The sequence below is a fragment of the Macaca mulatta genome, chromosome 19, assembly GCF_049350105.2.
Source record: "Macaca mulatta isolate MMU2019108-1 chromosome 19, T2T-MMU8v2.0, whole genome shotgun sequence".
Taxonomy (NCBI): domain Eukaryota; kingdom Metazoa; phylum Chordata; class Mammalia; order Primates; family Cercopithecidae; genus Macaca; species Macaca mulatta.
Window position 1 is genome coordinate 18106892 of NC_133424.1, and position 20277 is coordinate 18127168.

The following is a 20277-nucleotide window of genomic DNA, read 5'->3' on the forward strand; positions in this document are numbered from 1 at the left end:
GTTTACACTGCTGGATCCGGCCACGCCTGAAGGTGGTGACCTCTGGACATTTCCATTTCATGGACCATTAAACAACAACAACAAAAAAAGGTATTGCTTAAGCCAGTTTGAATTTGATTTCTGTTTTAGAACCTAGCAAGTCCCTCCCACCTCAGACCACTCACCTTTCACTGTGACCTTGTGTTCCCCAGTTCCTGGATGAGTAAACAGCTCAACGTGGACGGAGACTTCACCCACAGGGTCTTCTACACCCAAGCCTGGGCAGGGCAGGGGAGGATGGTCAGCATGAGCTCTGTTCTTTCCCACCCACCAGGAGGGACCTTGACGGCCTCCCACCCACCCGTGCTGGCGGCACCAGGTCATCAGCCCTGATAGGGAGGCACTGAGGGGGGCCGGGATGGGAGGTGCTCTTGGGAAGCCAAGAATCCTGGGTTCTGGCCTTTTACTGCCTTGCTGTGTGATCTTGGGTAGATCACTTAACCTCTCTGAGCCTAATGCAATTCTTTTCTTTTTTTTTATTCCATTGACTGCCATGTTGTCAAAATTCAGTCTTCACGTTACACTACATCTTGGCAACATCTGGCACCCTGGCCTCCTGTGGCTGTTTGTCCTCTTGGCTGCAACAACATCACCAACTCCAGATTCTCATCCTACATAGTTGTCACTCCTTCCAACCCCCTTTTGTCATTTTCTCCTCTGTGGGTCCTCAAACTAACCCTGCACCTCAATCTTTGACTCTCTTCTTTGTCTTCACTTCTTCCCTAGGTGCCCATAAACTGGAAAATCCTGCCAGCTCTACCTTCAAAATACATCCATATGTCTTTTACCTGTATCCTACACCTGCCCCCAGCATCCCATGCCTGGACTATCGCATTAGCCTCCTTACTGGTCTCCCTCCTTCCATTCTTTCATCGACTCTCAATATACCAGCCAGAAAAATTGTATTAAGTCAGAGCTTGTCGGCAGGGCATGGTGGCTCACTGCTGTAATCCAGCATTTTGGGAGAGTGAGGCAGGAGGCTCCCTTGAGCCCAGGAGTTTGAGACTAGCCTGGGCAACACGGCAAAACCCCATCTCTACAATAAATACAAAAATTAGTGGCCATGGTGGCGCGTGCTTGTAGCCCCAGCTACTCTGGTGGCTGAGGTGGGAGGGACGCTTGAGCTCAGAAGTGTCCAGGCTGCAGTGAGATGAGATCGCACCACTGCACTTCAACCTGGGTGACAGAGTGAGACCCTGTCTCAGAAAATTAAAAAATAAATACATAAATAAAATTTAAAAGTCAGATCATGTCCCTCCTCTGCTCAAAACTCTTCCGTGGGTTGGGCAGTGGTGGCTCATGCCGTAACCCCAGTACTTTGGGGGGCTCATGCCTGTAATCCCAGCATTTTGGGAGGCCAAGGTGGGCAGATAACTTGAGTTCAAGAGTTCGAGCCCAGGCTGGCCAACATGGTGAAACCCTGTCTCTACTAAAAATACAAAAATCAGCCGGGCGTGGTAGTGCACGCCTGTAATCCCAGCTACTTGGAAAGCTCAGACAGGAGAATCACTTGAACCTGGGAGGCACAGGTTGCAGTGAGCCGAGATTGAACCACTGCACTACAGCCTGGGTGACAGAGAGAGACCCTGTCTCAAAAAAAAAAAAAAAAAAAAAGAGAGAGAAAAGAAAATTAGCCGGGTGTGGTGATGCGTGCACCTGTAGTCCCAGCTGCTTGGGAGACTGAGGCAGGAGGATCGCCTAATCCCAGTAGGTTAAGACTGCAGTGAGCTATGATCCCGCCACTGCACTTGAGCCTGGGTGACAGAGTAAGACTGTATAAAATGGAAACAGAACAAAGCAAAAACAAACTCTTCCATGGCTCCCACCTCACTCTGAAATAATCAAAGTGGTTTTTGCGATCTACAACACTCCTTCCAATAGTGGCCCTTTCCAGTAGGTTACTATTACCTCTCCCCACTCACCCCATTCTTGCCCTTGTTAACTCTGACCCAGCCCCACAGGTCACCTCATTGCATCACCTGGCTCAGAATCCTCATCCCTCCTGATGTGACAGCTAGTAGGAGCATATTTTATTTTCCTTACCCGTATTTCCCTTCTAGTGCAGAATCTTTTTTTTTTTTTTTTTTTTTTTTTTGAGACGGAGTCTCACGCTGTTGCCCAGGCTGGAGTGCAGTGGCGCGATCTCGGCTCACTGCAAGCTCCGCCTCCTGGGTTCACGCCATTCTCCTGCCTCAGCCTCCTGAGTAGCTAGGACTACAGGCGCCCGCCACCGCGCCCGGCTAATTTTTTGTATTTTTAGTAGAGACGGGGTTTCACTGTGGTCTCGATCTCCTGACCTTGTGATCCGCCCGCCTCGGCCTCCCAAAGTGCTGGGATTACAGGCTTGAGCCACCGCGCCCGGCCTCTAGTGCAGAATCTTAAGTTTCTTTTCTTCCTTTTTTTTTTTTTTTTTTTGAGACGGAGTCTCGCTCTGTCGCCCAGGCTGGAGTGCAGTGGCTGGATCTCAGCTCACTGTAAGCTCCGCCTCCCGGGATTACGCCATTCTCCTGCCTCAGCCTCCCAAGTAGCTGGGACTACAGGCGCCTGCCACCTCACCCGGCTAGTTTTTTGTATTTTTTTGTAGAGACGGGGTTTCACCATTTTGGCCAGGATGGTCTCGATCTCTTGACCTGGTGATCCTCCTGCCTCAGCCTCCCAAAGTGCTGGGATTACAGGCGTGAGCCACCGCACCCGGCCTTCTTTTTTGTTTTTGAGACGGAGTCTTGCACCGTCCCCAGGCTGGAGTGCAATGACGCAATCTTGGCTCACTGCAACCTCCGCCTCCCAGGTAAAGCAATTCTCCTGCCTCAGCCTCCTGAGTAGCTGGGATTACAGGCATCCACCCACACGCCTGGCTAATTTTTATATTTTTAGTAGAGATGGGGTTTCACCATGTTGGCCAGGCTGGTCTCAAACTCCTGACTTCAAGTGATCCACCCAACTCAGCCTCCCAAAGTGCTGGGATTACAGGCATGAGCCACCACGCCCGGCCTCAACCCCTAATTTTTCCGTTCTGGAGTCAACAAGTTCCCTTGTCTGCTTGAATTGTGGTGTGGTGGGCTTCTGTGTGGGGTCACACGTGCCCTCCATGGTTCCAATGGGGATCATGGATGCGGCAGCCTGTAAGAATGTCTCCCAGTCCTGCCTTCTGTGACTCAAAAGGGCATCCTGTGGGGCCTGTGGACCTGTGACCGCCAGCACCTCCACCAGCCCCTCCCCAGCCCCTACCAGGCAGCTCCCCACTCCTGGACCACCCCATGCACGGGGAGAAGAAGGGGAAAGTCAGAGGTGAGGGCGGGAAGTTGGGTCAGTCCAAGGCTGATTGGGTTACCTCGCGCTGGACAGGAAGTGACTGAGGGTTGGGAAGCACAGGGGCCTGGAAACCCCCATCACCCCAGGACTGGGGTATGTGGCCCCGGTCTTTGCTGCCCACCCAAGGCCGCCTTCCTTGTTACCTCAGGCTCCCATTCCACCCCCGCCCCCCGCCACCAGTCACATGCTCAGCCGCCCTGCCCTCCCCCAGGCCGATGCTTCATAGCAAGCTCAATCCGGGCCAGACTGGGGTGCCGGGGGGAATTGGACAGTGGTGGGTCGGGTGAGGGGTCAGACCAAGGCCAAAGCTAGTAAGAAGGGGGGAGGGGGGCAGTGCTGGGTGCCCCCATCCCATGCTTTGCTGGCTCTGTGAGGAAGGGTCTGTCCTGGGCCTCTCAGTGCTTCTTCCAACCCCGCTCCCCACTCCCCAAGTCCCGGGACTCCTGCAGGTGAAGGTTCCTCGGACAAGTGGTTGAATCTCCTTTGGCTCTCAGCATCTCATCTGTGGAATGAGGGACCCCTCGTGGGGCAGTTAAAGAAATCTGTTTCAGATTCCCCAAGAAGGTTAGGCACGGAGGCTCATGCCTGTAATCCCAGCACTTTGGGAGGCCGAGGTGGGAGGATCATTTGGGGCCAGGAGTTTGACACCAGCCTGGGCAACATAGCCCAGGAGGTGGAGGCTGCAATGAGCTGAGATTTCATCATTGCACTCCAGCCCGGGTGACAGCACCTGCCTCAAATTGAAAACAAACTGGTCAGGTGCTGGGATTACACCTGTCATCCTAGCACTTTGGGAGGCCGAGGCCAAGGCAGGTGGACCACTTGAGGCCAGGAGTTCAAGACCAGCCTGGCCAACATGGCGAAACCCCCGTCTCTACTAAAAATACAAAAATTAGCCAGATGTGGTGGTGCAGGCCTGTCATCCCAGCTACTCAGGAGGCTGAGGCACAAGAATCGCTTGAACCCAGGAGGCGAACGGAGGTTGCAGTGAGCTGAGATTTCGCCACTGCATTCCAGCCTGGGTGACAGAGTGAGACTCTGTCTCAAACAACAACAACAAAACCAAACATAGATTCTTCAAGAAATGCCTGGCACAAGGTCCTGCTCAGCGTTAGAACCTGATAAGTGTTCACTGTTTTCTATGCTAGGAAATGTGACATCAAATATATTAATGAGAACAATAATAATGGCCGGGCGTGGTGGCTCACACCTGTAATCCCAGCACTTTGGGAGGCTGAGGTGGGCGGATCACCTGAGGTCAGGAGTTCAAGACCGGCCTGGCCAACATGGAGAAATCTGTTTCTACTAAAAATACAAAATTAGCTGGGCGTGGTGGCGCATGCCTGTAATCCCAGCTACTTGGGAGGCTGAGGCAGGAGAATCGCTTGAACCCAGGAGGTGGAGGTTGAGCCAAGATTGCGTCATTGCACTCCAGCCTGGGCAACAAGAGCAAAACTCCATCTCAAAAAAAAAAAAAAAAAAAAAAGAAAGAATGAAAGAACAATAATAACAGTGAGGAATTGCTGAGATCTTACTATCTGCCAGAAATCGCTCTAAATGTAACTCCTTCAATCCTAAAAATAATCTCCTCAGCCTGGCATAGTGGCGCACACCTGTAATCCCAGCATTTTGGGAGGCCAAGGAGGAGGATCACTTAAGGCCAGGAGCTCAAGATGAGCCTGGACAACAAAGTGAGACCCCCTCTCTACAAAAAAAATTTAAAAATTAGCTAGCCATGGTGGCATGTGCCTGTAGTCCCAGCTCCTCGGGAGGCTGAGGCAGGAGGATCACTTGAGCACAGGAGGGAGGCTGCAGTGAGCAGTGATTGCACCACTGCATTGCAGCCTAGGTGACAGAAGGAGACCCTGTCTCTAAATAATAATAATATCGATAACAATAATCTTATGAAGTAGGGTCCTTGACTGTCCCCATTTTACAGATGAGAAAACTGAGGCTCAGGGAATCAGATTCTTGCCCAAGGTGCCTACCCATGGAGTGGCTGGGCTGGAATCACAGCCCAGCTCTTAATCTGACAGGTGCCTGTCCCGGGGTCCCAGGATCTGGCTTAAAAAAATGTGTCATTTCAGGAGAAATGAATTCTGGGATTCTCACTGGAATCACTTCTTCCCCATGTAGAACCAGCAAATCGTCCTTCCCCCTCACCCGCCTGGGCCCTCCAAGCTGCTCAGGCCTGGGCGGCAGCCCTGCAGGCCCCTGAGGCAGAAGGACGATCCTTTTACTAGCCGGGGCCGGGAGGGGCGCAGGCACCGGGCACCAGGCGCGGGCGGCGGGCGGGCGGGCGGGCGGCGGAGGCACGTACCCTTCTCAGGATAAATGTCTTCACTAAGGGTAAACCTAGTACCTTTTCCACCATGGACTAATTGGGGGGTGGAGAGGGGAGAGAGGTGGGAAGCATGGGGAGCGGGGAGAGACGAGCCAGTGAGAGGTGAGGATGGAGGAGTGTGTGTGGAGCGGGCAAGGGAGGCGCGGAGAGGGGACAGCGAGTGAGAGGGAGGAAAAACAAGAGAGAGAGAAACGTCAGCTGCAGACAGACGGAGAGACAGACAGACAGCCTCCTGCTCCACGGACACCAGAGACACTAAAAGCAGCCAGGACTGGAAGGGAAGCTGAGCTCAGAGACCCAGCGCCCACGGAGGGCCCTGGGCTGGCTGGATCCGGGGGGAAGGGGGCCGTCGGAGGCCACAGGCCTTTACTCCCCTCGCCCCAGGCTGGGTGTCGATGGCGATTCTCCCTCTCCCTCCTGAGGTCAAGCTGCCAAACTTCTTGCCCTTGTTGGGACCAATTTTGAAAAGGGGGGCGGTCCCCAAGGAATCCCGCCCTCCATCCAGCCCCAGCTGCCGTGTGTGTGCACTCAGAGAGGGACAGGAGACCGAAGCAAAAGACAGAGAGAAAGAGAGAGAGAGTTTGAGAAATGGGAACTCCCTCTCCGTCCAGCCTCCCCCACCAAGTCGAGGTCCCTCCCACCCTCGGGGCTGTCAATCATTCCTTAGCCCCATGACGTCACAGAGGTCCCTCCTCAGGGGACTTCAACCACTCCCTGGGACCATGAAGTCAGAGGTCCCACCCGTGGACCTGCCAATCATTCCTTGACCCCTTGACATCAGAGGTCCTGCTCATCCTGAGCTGTCAATCACTCCTGAAGTCTCCCAGAGCTGTCAACCACTCCCTGGACCCATGACTGTCCAGGTCCCTCAGGAGCTGACAATCATTCATTGGCCCTGGGACACCATAGATTTTCCCGGGAGATGACAATCACCTTGTGGCCCTACGAAGTCACAGGTTCCACACCTAAGAGTCATCAAGCCTGCCCTGGTCCTTGATGTCAAAGACATTCCATCCCAGAGCTGCCAATCATTGTCTGGCTCCAGGACATCACAGATTTTCCCAGGAGCTGACAATCACCTCCCGGCCTGTGACGTCAGAGGCCCCGCCCCCACGAACCTTTGATCACTCATTGGTCCCCGGACTTGGTGCAGAGATGTCAATTCCGCCCCATCCATGAGATCACAGGGGGAGTGAGCCGCACAGCCGCTCAGGCTTGGGGCGGGGCTGTCTCTGCGGAGCGGGAAAGGGTGATGGGGTCTGGGCGCCCTTACCCTGGGCCGATTGCGTCTGTACAAAGGTCTTAATGAGCAGGTCGGTGGCCTGTGTGTAGAGCGACAGGGCATAGCGCAGGGATTGCAGGTCCGGGCTCTTCTCCAGGAAGGTCTTCTTGAGGCCCACGCCACCCGCATGGAAATATTGCTGGGGAGGACAGGGTGGGAAGAGGTGAGGCTGGTGGGACGCTCTACCCACTCATAGGGCGGGGTAGCCCTGCTGTCACCACTCCCAATTCCTCCCGCTACTACTTTCTCACCTCTTCCTTTGCTTTGCCTGGTGAACTCCTATGCATTCCTCAGAACCCACCTCTCACATGCCCTCTTCCAGGAAGCCCTGGCTTCTCCCACCTTGGGTTCACCCAGCCCCCATCCTTCCCTCTACCCTTCTACACCTCAAGAAACGCCTGGCACAAGGTCCTTTACATCCTTCCCTCTATACCTTCTCACTCCTTGGGCTCCCCCAGCCCACATCCTTCCCTCTACCCCAAGCCTAATCCTACAAGGCTGAGGATGTCTGTATCCAGCCGTCTTCCCTGACCTGGGGCTCCTTAATGCTCCGGCATTAGCCAGCCCAGCTCTGGCACAGAAGAGGGAATGAGGGAGTGTTTATCAATTGAATGAATTAATGTGGGTCTGAGGCAAACCTAGGTCCATGACCACAGCAGCCACACCCTCTACACCCCCCACCTGGCATGGGGAGGGGTAGGGCCTCTCACCTTGATTGTGTCCAGGGCCAACTCAACCACCGCGCACTGCTTTGGGGTCAAGCTCTTGGCTTCTTCTCGTACCATGTGGTCCTGGATGGATGGGGAGAGGGGCCACGTGGGTGGAGTGGGCTCCACCTTCGGAATCTGTGCTTATGGGTCTCATCCCTGTTAAACTTGGAGGAGCTGGGCTGAGGGTCTATGTTTTCATCATCCCAGCACCCAATATGTGACTGGTACACAGCAGGTGCTCAACAAATATTTGTTGAACAAATGACTTGCCCTCTTGATCAAGTTGTACCTGAAGCTGAACCATTCACATCTTTCCGACACACTGGGGAGCAAATATCTTGTGCTTCAGTGAGTAGTTTCTGTCCTTTGAGCCTGTAATGCACGTCATCATCCTGCAAACCCTCCCCCAGGATGGTGGCAACCTGGAAGCCACATGAGTTTGGGGAGCAGTCCCTCACCTCATACTCTAGCCCCACTCCTCACCTTGAGTTTGGACAGCTGACCCAGCTCCTTGGCTGCATTGAAGATCATCTGGGTTCCCTGTGGGTAACAACAGACAGCTGGGTGAGGGCAGGGGCGCTACAGCTGACACTCCAGCCCCAGAGACCATCTTGGTTCTTGCCCAAAGGCTCTGGGCAGGGCAATAATTGTGTCCCAGGGACAGAGGTCTGGAATTCCCCAGGAAGAACTGAGGAGGATGTGGTGACCTTGTCCCTGAAAATCCCAGTCCCATGGGGATAGTACCCACCCTCTCAGCCTCAACCAGGCTTGTGTAATGGGAGAAACAGACAGGGACCAGACTGAGGGGCAGTGGGTTGGGGGGGCCTCAGACGGTGGTGTTTGTGGGTATGGACAGGGTTTCCCAGGGAAAGGGAGCTTTGGGAAAACAAAAGGCCGGGCTGCGGTTTCAGAAAATGGCTCTGGTGAAACACTTCCTCCTCCTCAAGGAAGCATCCCCTCTGCAGGGAAATTTCCCCTGTAAGGACTTTCAGTCTGATTTTTTTTTTTTTTTTTTGAGACAGGGTCTCCCTCTGTTGCCCAGGCTGGAGTGCAGTGGCGTGATCATAGCTCATTGCAACCTCAAACTCCTGGGCTCAAGCAATCCTCCTGCCTCCCCAGTAGCTGGGACTACACGTGTGAGCCACCATGTCCAGCTAATTTGTGAAATTTTTTTCATAGAGATGGGGTCTTGCTGTGTTGTCCAGGCTGGTCTTGAATTCCTGGGCTCAATTGATCCTCCCACTTCAGCCTCCCAAAGTGCTGGGATTACAGGCTTGAGCCACGTTGCCAGCCAGTCTGACCTCTTTTTTCTTGAGACAGAGTCTTGCTCTGTCGCCCAGGCTGGAGTGCAGTTGCACAATCTCGGCTCACTGCAAGCTCCACCTCCTGGGCTCAAGCCATTCTCCTGCCTCAGCCTCCTGAGTAGCTGGGACTACAGGCGCCTGCCACCACGCCTAGCTAATGTTTTTGTATTTTTAGTAGAGACAGGGTCTCACCGTGTTAGCCAGGATGGTCTCCATCTCCTGACCTCGTGATCTGCCTTGGTCTCCCAAAGTGCTGGGATTACAGGCGTGAGCCACCATGCCCGGCCCAGTCTGACCTCTTAAAGGAAAAATCCTCCCTCTATACAAACACCTCCATATCCATCCTCCACCCCACTCCCAAACAGACACTGGCAAGATGGTGATGTGGTGATGGCTCTGACAAGCCAGATGGGCCTGGGTTCAAATTGCAGCCCTGCTGTGTGGCCCTGGGCAAGTCACTTAACCTCTCTGAGCCTCAGTTTTCCCATCTAGATGGGGAAAATCATATCCACTTTGTGGCTTAGTCTGAACTAAACATGTCTTTGCTCAGTGTTCACTAATTATCACTTGGTCTCAAAGTCATGGGCAATGCTAAGGGAGACGGGGTCCCAGCCTGGAAGGCATGTCTCTAGCCCCCTCTCTCACTGTTGGATGGCCCCAGTCTTGTCCCTGAATACTCTGAGCCTCAATTCCCACCCTGGCTACCATGGATACCCATGGTAACTTGGGGGACAGGGTGGGGCTGAGTATTGAGGTAACGAGTCTCGTATTACTGGGTCCTGGGGTGGTCTGGGGGTCCTGGGTGAGGCTATGTGGGGAGGGGGCCCATTTACAGTGGGGAAATTTGAATGATGTTTATAGTCTACCAGCTGGCCACCTGGTCATTCCTACTAGTATTATTATTATCATCTTGGCTGTTACTATTCTTATTTCTTGTCGTGATCCTGAGGTTCTTACAAGGCACAGTTATTCAGGGGTCCAGCGAACTGGGCCTCAGTTTCCCCTGCTGGACCCACCTGTAGTCTGGCAGGGCTCAGGGGCCTTCCTGGGTACCCTCTGCCCTACCCACCAACCCCCCACCCGCCACCCCAAACGAGCAAGCCAGACAGACAAAGGAAGAAGAGACCAACAGACAGTTTCACAGTACGCCCTCGGACGGCACGAACCACAGAGGTGGAAGGGGGCACAGGGGTGGGGTGGAGGGGAGTGGGGTGGGAGCCAGACAGACAGTGAGAGGCCGGTCTTACGTCTGAGTGGCTTGGCAATTTCACCCTGCCCTGTGGAGAGAATCAGGTGGAGGTCAGAGTTCTGGTGACTGCTGGGAGGATACTCAGTGGGACTTCCCTGCCCCCTCAAAGCACAGTCTCACTTCCCAGCCCAGGAGCTCCTCCCCAGGTCCTGAGTCTAATGGTGGGCCCCCTCCCCAGCTAGCACCTCCTCTTGTCCCCCAGCGGGGGTTTAGGGGTCAGACTCCTTGACTGCCAGAACATGCTCAGGGTGCCCAGGAGGCTGGAAGCAGCCTCATCCCACAGTCAGCCTGCCCCAAGATGGGGCACCTGGGGAGGTGGGGAGATGAGACAGGGCTAGGAATCTCTCCTCCTCCGTTCCCTAAGGGGCTGCCCCTATATCCCAGCACCCGAGTCTACAAAAAACATACTAACATATACTGTAAGTTCACTCAATGCTGAAGAATCCATACACTAAACTACATACGTGCACTCCTAAACACTTGCAGGCATGTGCACAATCACACACATAAACCCACACACCCTTGACCCCACACGGATTCACATCCACATATAGGGTGCCTGGACACTGAATATGCCCCCCAGAGGGCTGGCGGAGAAAGTAGAGAATGTGTGAATCCCTGTGACCCACATTCACAAAGCTATGTACTCCGTTAATATGCACAAAGGTACAACAATATCTTCTGCACAAGTGCACAGCAAGACAGCTGCTTGCGTGTTGCTGTAGCTCCCATCTCCTTAACAACAAGCACGCACTAGCACAGCAACAAAAAATATTTCTACATAAAAAACAACACGTCTCAATCCAGGGTGGCGATCCAGCGTATAGGCTCCTCAAGAAGTCACAGAATTTCAGCTGAGCCCAGGGCTCAGATGAGCCCTGTGGGTACTACTGTGGGAGGATGGGAGCTGTTTGTGCACACACATTAGTTCACATGTGCACACACACTGCATGTTCTGTCCCTGGAGAATCACTTCATCTCTGACTTCTGGATTTGCAGGACTTGGTTAGGACAGCTATCTCCTACCCATGACCCCCAGCTGCCCTTCCTGCCTAGGTGCACAGACACACACACATGCACACGCATGCCCAGACACCGGAGCTCAGGGCCTCAATGAGACGAGGCCCTCATTACCTTTTCTAATCCCTTGCCATGTTTTCTCAAGAGGTTCCCCTGCAGAGACAATGTTACAGGGTGATCAACCTGGCACGTCGTGCAGGGTGGGAACCTGGGATGCTCACAGGAATATTCACGGGGATGGGGGAATCCACACAGCACAGGGGACTTGACTGGGTTGCATGGGGATAGTGTGTTTGTTTGTGTGTGTGTGTGCACGTGTGGGCACACTTTAATGACTGACTCTTAAATGGTGTGAGTTAGAGACAGGAAAGAGAGAGAGAAAGATACAGATACAGAGCTAGAGAAAGCCAGAAAGAAGGGAAATAAGTCACTGCCAAAATAAAATCCATTTACATTTACTGTACACACGAGACCTTTGGTTCTTGGGTTAACAGGAAAGCAAATGTGCTGCATATTCAGACAGATCTGAATTTGAATCCTGACTGGCATATATTTACTATATGACCTTGAACAAGTGACTCCTCTCCGAGCCTCAGCTTTCCTCATCTGCAAAATGGGGATAATAATATCCACCTCACTCAAAGGGTAATCATGAAGGTGAGCTGAAACAGGGGCTATGAGAAGGTCTGGCATATGGGGAGTCATTAAATGTGAATTCCTTTATCCCCCTGCCTACAAATGCATTGCCTGTGGTCAGGTATGCTGCCACCAAGTGGTTATAGCCAAAGACCCAGGCTGCAGCTACCAGGAAGTAAGCACTTGTAAACTTTTGACAAAGTGAAATCTTGTAACAGCCTTGTCCTGCCCACAAAGGGAAAATCTGAAGTTGTTTTGTCTCTGCTCTCATACATGTCTGCATATCACCACCACCATCACCACCACCACCACCATTAGCTCTGATTTAGTGATCACTGCCTCTGGGCCAGTCACTGAGAGTGCAGTGGCGGGATCTCAGCTCATTGCAACCTCCACTTCATGGGTTCAGGCAATACTGAGATGAGTATTTTAATGCATCATGCCAGTTGGTTCTTAGAACTACCCTCAGGGAGGTGACACAATGAGCCCCATTTTCCAGACAAGAAAACAGAGGCTGGGAGGTCAAGTGACTTCCCAAGGTCACAGAGGGAGAGTGGCTGGGCTAGGATTTGACCCCAAATCTGCCTGACCTCAAAGCCATGACAAAAGTCTCCCACTTGGTCAACTGGGTGTATGTCTGGGATTGGTGTGTGTCGGTGTGGATGGCGGGAGTTGGGTAGGCAGGGTGTTGGGGCACCAAGGAATGGTCTGGAGCATGGAATTGCAGAAGAATCAGAAGTAGAGACCCTCATGGTGGGGACCTGCATTCTGAGAAGCTGCTGACAGTTCAGAGCCCAAAGAGGAGGTCAGAGGAATCCTGGGGTTGATCCTCTTTCTAGCTTCAAGGCATCTGGTGACATTTGGGCCCAGGAGCAAGGTTGGATTCTACCCTTAGATGGCAGGTCCGCTGCGAAGGAGGAGCTGGGATTTGGGTTTGGAAGCCGGTAAGGGGGGCTCCTCTGGACTTCAATGGAACAGAGAGGGTAGGCGTGGTCTCCTTCCCTCCCAGCCCCGCCCCCACCCCATGCCCCGCCCCAGACAGACACAGGCACATCTAGGCGGGAGGGAGGATGGTGGGTGAGGAGGGGGCGCTGGGTGGGTGGGGAGAGGGGTGCAGCGACGCGGTGGGCTGAGTCCAGACACAGAGAGGACGGACAGACAGACGGACAGACGGGCCTCTACTTACGATCATCTGTCAGCCGTGATGGGGGCGGGGCGGTGGGGGAGGGGGGAATAAGGTACCATGAGTCTCCCGGGAAGGCCAGGGAGGGGGCAGAGATGGCAGCACGGAGGGGCAAGACCCCTACCCCAGCCCAGCCCAGAGGAGACGGGAGGATGGGAAGTCCGAGCCTCCCCCACCATCGTCGCCTATCTATGGCCCCCACGCACCCTTCCCAAGCCTCCGTGGTCCACCTGGGAAAGACCTCCCCACTCCGCAACATACCCACAGCCCAAGTGCCATTGCTGTCCTCAGGTTCCTGACGCCTCCCTGAGGGACCCACGCCCAGCTACATCCCTCTACAGATGTCTGGGTCCCCCTGGTCCCTGGAGATTATGCCCTCTGGTCTATCGGTCCTGGTCTGTGGATGGCCACTGACCTCTGCTTGACCTCTTTGACCTTGGATGCCCTCCATGACCTCTGGCTGACCTCCAGGAGCCCCCTGGTCTATTGATCTCTGATCTTTGAAGTCCATGGTATCCCCCTTCTTTGGCTTTTGAATGAGCCCCAAAGCTCTTAAAAAAACCCATTGATGTCTATGCCTTCTTTCTTTTTTTTTTTTTTTTTTGAGACAGGGTCTCACCCTGTCGCCCAGGCTGGAGTGCAGTGGCACCATCTCAGCTCACTGCAGCCTCTACCTCCCAGGTTCAAACAATTTTCGTGCCTCAGTTTCCCAAGAAGCCGGGAAAAGCATGCGCCACCACATCCAGCTAATTTTTGTATTTTTAGTAGAGATGAGATTTCACCATGTTGCCCAGGCTGGTCTCAAACTCCTGACCTCAAGCAATCTGCCCGCCTCAAACCTCCCAAAGTGCTGGGATTGCAGGCATGAGCCACAGTGCCTGGCCAATGTGGGCCTTCCGTGACTCAAGGATAACCTTGATCCTGAAGCTGACTTGTTTTCTAGATGACCTCTGACCTCTGAATGCTATTTTGACCTACATGTGACCTCTATGACTTTAGCGGTCTCTTGACTCTACCTGATCTCTTCGACCCTGGAGAAACCACAATGGACTCTGAATGATCTCTTTAACTCTTCGATGATCTTTAACCCCCATGTGACCTCTCTGACCTCTGAATGGCCCCCCACTGACCTCTGGTGGCTTCCATGACCCTTGGATGGCCCTTGAGCCTGGATGACCTCTCTGAGACCGGATGCCTTTGTTCTCAACCCCCAGCCTCTAGGCACCAAGTTTTCTGGGCTCCCCCCAGGGATGTGACCCAAATATCCCCACGGGCCCCCTGCAGGTCTCACCGTCTGGTCGGTGAGGGGTGGCAGGACGATGGTTTTCTCCATAGTGTTCATAACCAGCTTCCACAGCTCCTTCAGCACTCGCTTCAGCACCGTCTTCTCACAGATTTTGGCAAAGAGGGTCAGGCTGGGGACGAGGGGCAGGTCTGAGAGAGGGCCCAGTTGGCCCCAACCCACAGATCCCCTTCCCTTAACAGGTGGGCAAGGCATTCCACAGATAGGAAAGAGGGCCCACAGCCTGTACAGGGACCCCTGGGTGGTTTGATGGGGCTATGATATCTGATGCATGAAGAAAAGAGTGAGTGGTGGTTGGACTGGTCAGCAGGGACCAGATGGGAAAGGGCCTCAATGTCTGCGAGGAAGGCTTAGGCCTTATCATGAGGATAGGGGTAGTGGGGAGCCATGGAGTGTTCAAGAGGGAGACACAGCCAGACTTTCATGTTTGAAAGAACAGTGTGGGGGAGGAACTGAAACAGGAAGGATGGAGATCAGGGACTAGGAGGGAGAAGGCCACGCCCAGGAGGAACAGGAGGGGAATGGTCAGAGGGCAGACTTGAAAGAGAAAACAGCAAAGAAATCGTGGTTGGATGGATAGGGGTTGAAGGAGACAGGCAGTCCACCATGATCCATCTGCCAACTGATCCAGTCACCCACCAATCCATCCCTCCTCCAGTGGTCCTTAATTCTCTATTTCTTTTTCTATCCATCCATCTGTCCATCTGTTCATCCATCCATCCTTCCATGCATCCTTCTACTCAGCCATCCACTTATCCATTTATTTATCCATCCACCCATCCATTCATCCATCTGTCCATCCATCTATGCATCAAAACATTTATTCATCCATCCAAATATTACTCAGCTATTAATCCATCCATCCATCGACCCACTCATCCACCCACCCACCCATCTGTCCATTCATTTATGCATCAAAATATTTATTTATCCATCCAAATATTTATCTACCTATATCTATCCACCGTCCGTCCATCTATCCACCCACCCATCCAACCATCCATTTATTTATCCATCCACCCATCTGTCCATCCATTTATGCATCAAAACATTTATTCAATGATCTAAATATCTATTGACCTATCCATCCATCCATCCATCCATCCATCCATCCATCCATCCACCCACCCATCCATCCATTTATTCATCCATCCACCCATCTTTCCATCCATTTATGCATCAAAACATTTATTCATCCATCCAAATATTTATCCACCTATCCATCCATTTATCCATCCATCCATCCATCCATTGGTCCATCCAACCATCCGTCCATCCAACCATTCATCAAGTCAGCCTGCCGGACATCCATCCATCTATGCATCAATCCATCTATGCATCAAAACATTTATTCATCCATCCAAATATTTACCCAACTATCCACCCATCCATCTTTTTAAAACATCTATCCTCCATCTAGCCTTCTAAACATTTATCTTTTAATCCATGCATCCACCCACCTATCCACCCCTCATGTCACCTATTCATCCACCATTCATTCATCCACAAAAGTATTTACTCACCGATCCTTCCAATTATTTGCCCACCCAACTTTCCATCCCCTTCATTCCACCCTCTACTCAGCCATCCAACTATCCAGTGACTATGCGGCAAACATTCCCTGCACACCCTCTCCAGCCAGTCCCTGGGTCTCTATGGCCCTGCCCCAGCCCCTCCCTGGCCAGCCCAGTCCACCTGGCCCGGCTCACTTGCTGTCCAGCAGGTCCATGATGGGCTGCAACACATTGTCAGCGTCCTGGGCCACGCTGCTGCAGGCACTGGCTGGCACATTGCCTGTGCCCTTAACCTGGCTAAGGATGTCACCCATCTGTTTAACACACTCTTCAATGTGCGGCTGGAAGCTGGGGACAGAAAGAAAAGGCTCAGACCACAGGAAGGGCTGGATGAGGACACAGATGCTCATCTTTGGTCCTCGAGGTCATATCATTAGCATCACAGCACATAACCGAGCAAGAATGGAGAACAGGCCAGACATGGTGGCTCACGCCTGTAATCCCAGCACTTTGGGAGGCCGAGGTGGGCGGATCATGAGGTCAAGAGATTGAGAGCAACCTGGCCAATATGGTGAAACCCCGTCTCTACTAAAAATACAAAAATTAGCTGGGTGTGGTGGCGTGCACTCCAGCCTGGAGACAGAATGAGACTTCATCTCAAAAAAAAAAAAAAAAATAGAGTGGAAAATAATAACAGCAGAACCAGGCAAAGGGATAAGATGTTTGCCCACATTGCTCATTTCATTCTCAAAATCCTACCCAGGTACTATTATTGTCATCACTCCAACTTTACAGAGGAATAAAAGAATATATAAGGCTCAGAGAGGTTAAGTGACTCACCCAAGGCCACACAGCTAGTAAGCAGTAAAGCCGAGATTTGAACTCAGCCTTGTCTAACTCTGAGCCTGCAATCTTCACCGCTACATCTGCTGAGCCTCCAGATGCCCCAGGCTCAGAGGGGTGAAGGCTGTTCCCTCCCCACTGCCCCCAGCCCTGGAGATGCTCCCACCTGGTAGCAAACACCCGGCTGAGCTCATCCAAGACGTTATTGAGTTTCACCTGAAGCTCCTTCAAGATGTCACTGGCTTCGGCATCCAGCTAACAGGGGAGAAGGGACATCAGGCCAGGTTCAGTAAGTATCCACATGTACTGGGCATTTTCTCATCTGACCCAGGGAAAGGGATCCCAAGGGGCTGGAGGGGAAACTGAGGCACAGACAGTTGTGTTGCAAGCCTGGGTTGAAGAGCATGGTTGAGCTGGAATTCATCCCCAGGCCTGGTGGCATATGAGCTTAGGGGCCTGCAGGGACACAGTGGTGGGGGTGCCCCCTTCCCTTCTCCAGCCCTGCCCTGGCCCTGCCTCACCTCCTTTCCTCCCATGGCTTCGAACATCTTCTCCAGCTGAACTCGTAGCTGTTGAGTGTTGTTCATGAGGATGCAGGGCTGCGGATGGGAACAGAGAGAGGAGTCAGGCCTCAGGACCTCTCCCCAGAGCCTCCCCTACCCACCGCCAGGGACCTCGGGATGGTTTCAGGGTCTGAGTTTGGAGGAAGCTGGGGTCCCGAGGGGTCACCTGCGAATGGAAGGCAGTGTTTGAGCTCAGGCTTCCGGGCATGTTGTTGCCGGAGCATCTCTGGGGATTGGTGGGGGCAAGGAGGACTCAAGTAATCCCACAACCCCAGGCCTGGTGGGTCCATGAGAGGGGCTGGGAACACTGGGGGTAGCAGAGTTTCCTGCAGGGGTCCAGAGCTTTGCAGCTCGCACAACGAAGGCTTCATTTGCAACACACTGAAGGCGTGTGCCCTCACCCCCAGATATACACACGAGACCCCCCCCCCCACAGATACACAAACTCAGACATGCACAGCCAGACACAGTCAAAGATACACCCTCACACCATGCACATTCGACACAGCCAGACCAAACCTGGTGAGACACACCCACCCAGACGTGCACACACACACACACACACACATACATAGACACACACTCACACTATATGCCGTTAACTCAGCCAGACGAAACATGGTCACACACACCCAGACACACACAGCTGGACACACACACAAGCATACACACACTAACACTATAACCAGTTAACACAGCTAGATAAAATATGAGACACACACCCAGATGTGTATGGTTGAACACACATACTCACACATACATACACTCACACTATACCCAGTTAACACAGATGAAACACGGCTAGACACCCACACTCAGATATGTACAGACACACACAGAGAGGCACACACACTCATGTTATACCCAGTTAACACAGCCAGACGAAATACAATCACACACGCACACTCAGACGTGCACAGTCAGACACACACACATTCATGCCATAGATACCCATTGAACAAAGCTAGATAACATATGATCAGACACGCACACTCAGATGTGCACAGACACACACACACATGTGCAGTGTACCAGTCAACACAGACAATACACAATCAGACACATGCACTTAGTTCCCATACACTCAGACACACACAACTAGATACACTCCAATCACACACATTCAAACAAGCACCTCTACACACACACACAGTCCAGTCAGATCACACACAGGTGGACATACATAGCCCCAGGTGTCAGGGCTCTGGGGAGAAGGGAGTCCTGGGGATGCTGAATGGGGCTGAGGAGGGGGATAGGTCAGGGGTTCCCTCAGGTCACCACTTTCTCCTTCTCCTTGGAGCAGTAGGAGGCGAAGTCCTTGGAGATGATGTCTGCATACTGGAGGAGCACATTACTGATGGTCTGGGGAAGACACAGCATGTGGGTGAGAAGAAAGGCTGGGACCAAGGCAGGCCCCAGTCACCAGGTCCCATCAAGGCCACTAGAGAGATCAGTGATGAACTCAAACCCTAATAGCACCTAAGATGGGCCCTTGGGCTAGGCAAATTCTCCACCCAAGATGACCATCAAGACCTAGAGGAGATACCGCTCGATGAAGACGATCATTTTATGTAGACCCAGCTCTTTTTCAGAGCAACCAAGCATCATATTAACCCAGTCTCAACCACAAGCATGACCTCATCTCAAATCAAAAGCCAGTTCCTACTTGTAATCCCCAAGGTCAACACAGCCTAATGCCAAACCTCAACCCCAATGATCCCAACCCTCAAACTCACCCCAAGACTCACTCGAATTCTGTATCAATCTCAGCACTCATTGCAACCTCAATCCCAGATCAAGACCCAACCCAACCTCAAACTCCAACCAAACAGCATTGCCAACTCGCACTAATGACCTCAATTCCAACCCTGATCTCAACCCACACCTCAATTCCAACCTTACCCTACACCTCAACTCCAACCCTAACTCAACTCCAATCTCAATTTAAACCCTAATCCCAACTCCAACCTCCATCCAAACCTCAACTCCAACCTCATTTCAACCTCAACCTCAACCCAAACTTCAACTCCAACCTCAACCCAAACTCCAACTTCAACCCCAACCTCAATAACATCACCAACTCCAACCTCAGCCTCAACCTTAGCCCATCTCCAACTCAGACCTCAATTCCGTGACCCCATTCCCTAGCCCCAACCCTACCCACTCTCCCACACCTTGGCAAAGCGCCTCATGTAGTGCCCCACAATCTGGGGGTCGGGACACTCAAGTTTCTTGATGATTTCAAAGCTCTGGTTGAGTTGGGAGAAGACGTCCACCACGGAGCAGGAGAATAGGGCATGCTCTGAGGTCTGCTGGAACTGCAGGGGGAAGCAGGCCAAGAGGAAGGAGGAGATCAGCACCAGAGAAGCCCCAGAGCCCGACTCTCCCACTCTCCATGGGGAAAGCAAGAGACCAACTTCCCCAGGGTGAGATGGACAGAGGGCGAGGTTGACTTAGAGTCAACTCTAGAGGTAGACGCAGAAGCCATGGGGTGCATGGAGGTGTCTGGCTTGATGGAACTCACATTTCATAGTTGATGAATGAACAAAAGATTTTTAAAAATCATGAGCAAGACAAAGATGGCGGACACCTACCAGAGACTGGCCTCATCCCAAGAGCAAATTTCCCCTGAAATTGGACCCCAGTGGGAAGATTAGGAACCTGATTGTGGGTTGACCTTCTTACCCCATCCTTCTTGTCTCGCTCCAGGGCACCGTGCAGGAAATCCCGGGACACCTCCTCATTCTCGTCCAGCCACTGGATGACGAAGGGTTCAAACCATCTGGAATGAAGAGCCAGGGTGGGGCTCTGCCACCTCTTGTCCTCCTCAACCTTTGCACTGCCTGGTTCTGACCCACTAATGAGTGGAGCTACGGCTGCTCCTATTCTCCCTGGAGCTCTCCCTGCAGCTCTCCCTGCAGCCTTGAGTGGCTGCTCCTCTGCTCGCCTCCTGCACTGAACCTTAGTTACTTTGC

The 20277-nt window shown here is 52.7% G+C and overlaps 1 protein-coding gene across 23 annotated transcripts in view; it reads right to left on the reverse strand.

Moving 5' to 3' along the window:
* Positions 1-20277, reverse strand: part of UNC13A (unc-13 homolog A) — a 97652-nt gene that overhangs the window by 14776 nt on the left and 62599 nt on the right. For 6 of the 23 annotated variants that reach the window (XM_077978321.1, XM_077978320.1, XM_077978318.1 and 3 more), the window contains 13 exons: positions 19988-20084; positions 19477-19620; positions 18581-18664; positions 17261-17338; positions 16906-16994; positions 16092-16244; positions 14371-14494; positions 11375-11413; positions 10239-10268; positions 8171-8227; positions 7688-7768; positions 6969-7116; positions 165-257 (listed from right to left, as the gene is read on the reverse strand). In XM_077978321.1, coding sequence (XP_077834447.1) covers positions 165-257; positions 6969-7116; positions 7688-7768; positions 8171-8227; positions 10239-10268; positions 11375-11413; positions 14371-14494; positions 16092-16244; positions 16906-16994; positions 17261-17338; positions 18581-18664; positions 19477-19620; positions 19988-20084 — 1217 coding nt within the window. Of the gene's footprint in view, positions 1-164; positions 258-5671; positions 5729-6968; positions 7117-7687; positions 7769-8170; positions 8248-10238; positions 10307-11336; positions 11414-13082; positions 13089-14370; positions 14495-16091; positions 16245-16905; positions 16995-17260; positions 17339-18580; positions 18665-19476; positions 19621-19987; positions 20085-20277 lie in introns of all 23 variants that reach the window. The other 17 variants (XR_013409223.1, XR_013409221.1, XR_013409220.1 and 14 more) reach the window with 9 other exon arrangements.